Raw genomic sequence first — 5729 nt, forward strand, 5'->3', positions numbered from 1 at the left:
GTCATTAGCGGTTGAACTGATTGAACTCTTACCAGAGCCTCCCATTGTCTCGCTCTGCGCATTTTTCCAAGCTGGATGCATTGTACTGTAGGAAGGTCTCTTGGACGTCTCGTTGGAAAATGAATCTTTTGAAGCACATATGGATACAAGCAAAGACTTCATGGTGGAGTGACAAGGAAATTTTCCAAGTTGGATGCATTGTATTGTAGGAAGGTCTCACATAAGGGTTGTGAAGGTTCCACCATAAAAAAACTCAAGGAAAGGGAGACCTTTCCACCATAAAAAAACTCAAGGAAAGGGTTCCACCATAAAAAAACTCAAGGAAAGCGAGACCTTTGATATGGGCGTTTGGGCCACGTGCCAAGATGCGAAACCCAAGCTGATTTGGCAAACCAGGGGCAAGAAACCACGGCGGCCGGCCTCGGTCCTCTGCACCCACAACCCCCCTCCGCGCTCTTCCTGCACAGTACCTGCCCTCGCGACCGCCATAGCTCTCGTCACCCCCTCCAACGTCACCCTCTGCACACCCTTACATAATCCCCATACCCGCTCGTTTAAATCACCACCGTCCTCCCCATCGTCTCCTCGCCCAGCGCCCAGTTTTTCTCAGACCACCCTTCCATAGCCAACAAACACACACCCTCTCTCTCCCGCTCCCCGCCCACTTTTTTGTTCTCATGACCGTTTCTTGATTCCTTGCCTCCCAACATGTGCCACGGTCCTCTTCTCCCCATCGCCCTCACCCTCGCTTCTCCCCACCCGGGGGCTGCAAAGCTAGAGCTTGATTGGTGCAAATTCTTCGACCTCTCCCCCCCCCATAATGAGCCCCCCAGAGCCGTCGATCCCTGGGATAAGCCGGCCTTCCAAAGTATCGACACCGTCGATCTTGACTTATCTGACTTCGACCTAGTTTGCTCTGATGGGAGCTCCCAGCTAGATGTCTCAGCTAGACCCACCGCAGCTCAAAATGGACTGCAGATCAAGGAGGAAGCCAGCAAATCTCAGCTTCAAGGTGAGTCTTCAGTCATACGGTTAACACAGCTACATGTTTGTGTATGTATACCTTTCTGTATGCAGGTTAAAACTACTTATACTGAGGATTTTCATGTGTGTGTGCTCCCTGTGCGTGCGATCTATGTGTGTGTATGCTGCATGTGCATGGAATTTTTCTGTGCATGTATGTGTTAAGCACATGCATTGTGTTTGCATGTGTGCCATAATAAATGCATCTCTGATTAGTGGTGACAGCGCTGCCGGTTTTACTGAGGTCTGTATGTTTTCTGGTTGCAGCGCCAGGCTATACTCTGCAAACACCTCCCACTTTTCCTATTGTTGGGGTTTCTGTAGCTGTGTCTGAACTTCCCAAGGAAAGGAAAAGAAAGCATGTCTATCGAGGTATCAGAAGGCGGCCATGGGGTAAATATGCTGCAGAAATTCGCGATCCTGGCAAGGGCATGCGAGTATGGTTGGGTACCTTTGATACTGCAGAGGAAGCTGCTCGGGCTTATGATAAAGCAGCCTTGAGGATAAGGGGCAAGAAGGCAAAACTAAACTTTCCTCATGAGATCCAGAAACTTGAAGATCTGCAGAAAAGTGAAAAGAAGAAGAACAAGAGCAGGAGAAGAGAGCAGACAAGTCTTACTTTTGGCAACAGTTTGTACCCAATGGCAGTGGCAGCAGGCTCCTTGGAACTCAGAGAGCAACGTAGAAAACCTGTGCATGAGTCAGGGTTTCTGCAAGAGCCAAGTGGAAAAACCGTGCAAGAGTTGAGGTTTTTGCAGGAGCAAAGCAGAAATCCTGTGCAAGAGTTGAGGTTTCTGCATGAGCAAAGCAGAAAACCTGTGCAAGAATTGGGGTTTCTGCAAGAGCATAGCAGAAAACATGTTCCAAAATCAGGTTTTCTGCAAGGGCATAGCAAAAAACATGCTCCGGATATGCAAGGATTTTTGCAAGAAGAAAGCGAATTTGTTCAAAGATCAGGGTTTCCACAAGAGAGCAGTAGGAAGCGTGTGCAAGAGGTATGCCTTTCGCAAGAGGGGAGTAGAAAACATGTGCAGCAATTAGGGTTTCTGCAACATAATGAAATGGAGGGCTCAATAATCAAGCAACATGACAGTTCAATTGTGAGTGTTGAATTGGAAGCTTCCGCTTCACCTATCCTAGTCTTTCATTTTCCAGATGAGTTTGAGAACCGGTCGCCTATGGAATTGTCTATTCCACCTCAGCTTGAAGTGAAAGAGTCCTTGGGGCAAGATTTACCTCTAAATTTACCTGTTATGCAGACATCTAATTGTGATATTGGTAAGATGCCAGATTCTCAGACCAGCATGGAAAATAAGATGCAACCATGGGGTGAGGAGCTTCTCTCAATTGATGATCTGCTTGAGAAGGCTTTCTGTGATGCAGAGGCAAGCATGCAGCAGTGGATCTGATACGGTTGCCTCCCTGTGTGCAATGGTCTATTCATGTTGATGTGTGTTGAGCTGTTACCGTACAAGGGGAATTAATGGTGAATGAGCTCCCCTTTTGCATGCATAACCATGCAATGGAGGTGTGTGCACACATGTGAGCATGCGGGCAAAAAGGCAAGAAGCTCATGCATGTGTGGTGAACTTGAAGAGGAAGAATCATTCCACGAAGGAAAAGATTCTGGAGGCCTAAAAATTATTTAGCTGAGTTCTACTATTAGCCATCTATTGTACAAACAAGACATGTATTATATATTCTAATGTAATGCCTTAACAGTCACATGCAGTGATTTGCTTGCCTCTTGTTTGTCATTGTTGGATGCTGATTGGTATTTTGATTTAGGTGCTACATCAATGCACGCGGATGTTTATCAATTTCAAGGTTCTTCATGGCATGTCTTAAGTACTAACTGTTTATGTACTATTCTTTGGTTAATTCGTATTTTGAGTGGGGGGTCTCTAGCCCAGTGGCTGTTGTATCACCCTGCTTTTGAACCCCGACACCTATTATATGGACTTCAAATAATCCCTTTGGTTAAAAAATCAAAAACAATTCTCATAGGTATCATTTATCTATGCTGTTACCGTCATTGTATAGGTGAAGATACTTGGATTAGGCTAGCATTGTGTGATCAGGCTTTCATTTAATGGCTTTATCTGCCAACCTTCACTTTATAGGTGAACTTGGATTAGGCTAGCATTGTGTGATCAGGCTTTCCTGGCAGTGATTTGTTTCATCTTTGCCATGTTTGACAGGTGCATTTCATCTTTCACACTAAGCGATTCTCTTGAAAGGGAAGGGAAGGGGTCAGAGGAGGGGGTTGGTGTTGGTGGGTGGTTTGGTTTAGTTTACTTCATCTACTCTATTTGTTTGTTGGGTGCATTTCATCTGTCCCTGTGTGTAGGTGGGTATCTGGCTATCTATGGAGGGGCATGAGCATCATATGTTGCAGACATGCCAGTGCCAGTAGAGCGGCTGAGTTTTTTTTGAGAGGGAGAATAACCTTCACCTGAAAGTGAAGAACATGCACTCGTATTTTGCTTCTGTGTTGCTATGACCCCGTCAACCTGCTTGTTTCTATCACAAGCAAAAAGATCCGGCATCCTTGGCGAGTATGCAGCATTCACTTGGTTCCCAGCCTGGCTCCGGTGTTTCACTTGGTTCCTGGCTTGGCTTCCATTGCAGAGGCGCCGGCAACAATATTCTTCCAGACAAGTTGGATTCTTGCTTATTTTTGTAGGCGACTTTGCTTGTGTGCACAAGCCTTCCGCAGTATTTTGCTTTCATCTTCGCTGTTTATTTAACAGATGCATTTCATCTGTCCACAGCCTTTTTGAGGGGAGTGAGCCCTACTGAGGTAGGACATTTTGTTCTTGATCTGAGTTGGTTTTGGGTGAGAGCTAGTTTTTAATGTTAGATAGTTGCTATTAATGATGCTTTAGGAGAAAGGGTCTCTCTTCCGCAAGACCACACTACCCACCACCATTTGATGTTGATGGAAAGCTTAATGGTAGGGATGCATTGCAAGGAGGAAGCCCACTCATTACATGGAGTAGACAACATGAGTGATGATCACCATCTTAGATCTCATATGGGAGAAGCTTACCATGGATTCTTGAGCCATAGGCATTAAGGTAATGTAGTATATTCATGAAAGATATCAAAAACGTATCTTACATGAGCCATTGTCTTATATACCTTGGTCCATTTCACACCCAAATTAGTATATGTCCATGTCCATAAGCTTAGGTTGCCAAGCCCAACATATGAACATGCCCATAAACCCATGGCCACCAACACATTATCCTTACTCAAATATGTTTAGTTCTTGAAGCATTCTTTGACTTCATTGGTATGTGGATGTCCACTATATACATGTAGATGTATCGTGTAACAAAACTGTCCAAGAGAGCATAGCCATGCTTAAGAGCTTCATAATTCCATGTAATGCTCTCTGAACAACCAGCGATACATGTAGATGCACCATGTAGCAAAATTGTCTCAAAATTGTCCAAGAGAGCATAGCCATGCTTAAGAGCTTTCATAATCTCATGTAATGCTGTCTGAACAACCCACCAAAACATAGCATTATACAATACACCCCCCCATGAACTGCATATATCAATAGCATCCCAATTGAGCATCATATTAACCTCCAAGCCTCCAAGCAGTGAATCTCAAAAAATTACCGTAAGTATATTCACTGTTATATGGCTTAATTCTCCCTAGTTCTCATGTCCATCAAATATGTGGACAGGTTGCCATGTAGCTTCATCTTGAGGTAATCCTTTCCATTTAACAAGGTATTCGTGCAAAGAACGATTGCGAAGTACCTGTTTCCTCATGTCCAACACTCTCGGAAATATACTCCACCATACCATTCTCATTCATGGGAGGTAGCTCATCCAAGACTTGCACTTCTAGGTTAGCGTATGCCTTCAAATGAAACACATTATGAATTCTTGTAGTAGATGGAAGTAGCAATTGATAGGCTACTTTACCAACCTTTCTAACCACCTTGTATGGACCATAGAAATGGTGTGCAAGCTTTGTATTAGTGTTGCCCTTGAGAGAATCATAACGTGCCTTGTAATCCTTAAGAATACATAATCTCTCTTCTTGAATTCCAATGGTCTTCAATGTGCATCTTCGTAATGCGTCATCTGTTCTTGAGACTTCTTGATGTTCTCTTTGCATGTTTGCAAAAGAACTTGTATTTGTATTCTTGATGTTCTCTTGAGACAGCAATCAGCTAGACACTTATCAGTTGAACACTTATCAACTGTCCATCTGAACACCTATGAGCTGAACCGTTGCTAGTCGAACACCTCTTAATTGTCAATTGGCACTTGTCAACGAACGTGACCAGTGTCGCTTATCACGTTCCTTGATAGCAGGACGACGGTTGGCACTTGTCAATTGGACCCTTGTCAAATGAACACAACAATTGGCACTTGTCAATTGGACCCTTGTCAAATGAACACAACAAATTTGTTTTTTCTGAAGCTGGTTTGTATTTTGAAAATTGCGAGAGCTCTAGTTTTTTCAAATTTTCCTATTTTGAAATTGTTGCAAGTCTAGTTTTTCCTATTTTGAGATTGCAAGTCTGGTTTTTTCTATTTTGAAAGTGCAAGTCTAGTTTTTCATATTTTGAGAGCCATCTAGGAGGAGGAGTGGGCGGCGGCGGCGGCGGCGGTTTAGATGAGGGCTGGCGGGGGCGGGGTGGTGAGGCGGGTTCATTGGACCAGGCCAGGGGTGCT

The 5729-nt window shown here is 44.2% G+C and overlaps 1 protein-coding gene and 1 long non-coding RNA gene across 2 annotated transcripts; one reads left to right on the forward strand and one right to left on the reverse strand.

Annotated features, from left to right (window-relative positions):
* Positions 1-254: 254 nt before the first annotated feature.
* LOC147605914 (uncharacterized) lies at positions 255-1377 on the reverse strand. Its single transcript, XR_015265008.1, has 3 exons — positions 1247-1377; positions 334-1067; positions 255-269 (listed from the first exon to the last, which is right to left on the reverse strand). It is a non-coding gene; the product is annotated as an uncharacterized LOC147605914 (long non-coding RNA).
* LOC147605915 (uncharacterized) lies at positions 709-2768 on the forward strand. Its single transcript, XM_086792318.1, has 2 exons — positions 709-1012; positions 1291-2768. The coding sequence occupies exons 1-2, from the start codon at positions 709-711 to the stop codon at positions 2430-2432; spliced, it is 1446 nt and encodes a 481-aa protein (XP_086648444.1). The 3' UTR covers positions 2433-2768.
* The last annotated feature ends 2961 nt before the right edge of the window (positions 2769-5729 follow it).

The sequence above is a fragment of the Cibotium barometz genome, chromosome 58 (genome assembly GCF_041138505.1).
Source record: "Cibotium barometz isolate CiBa-2024 chromosome 58, ASM4113850v1, whole genome shotgun sequence".
NCBI classification, from domain to species: domain Eukaryota; kingdom Viridiplantae; phylum Streptophyta; class Polypodiopsida; order Cyatheales; family Cibotiaceae; genus Cibotium; species Cibotium barometz.

Coding starts and splice junctions, on each gene's coding strand:
- LOC147605915 (XM_086792318.1), top strand. CDS start 709: ATGTGCCACGGTCCTCTTCTCCCCATCGCCCTCACCCTCGCTTCTCCC. Junction 1,013..1,290: donor CAGCAAATCTCAGCTTCAAG/GTGAGTCTTCAG, acceptor TTCTGGTTGCAG/CGCCAGGCTATACTCTGCAA.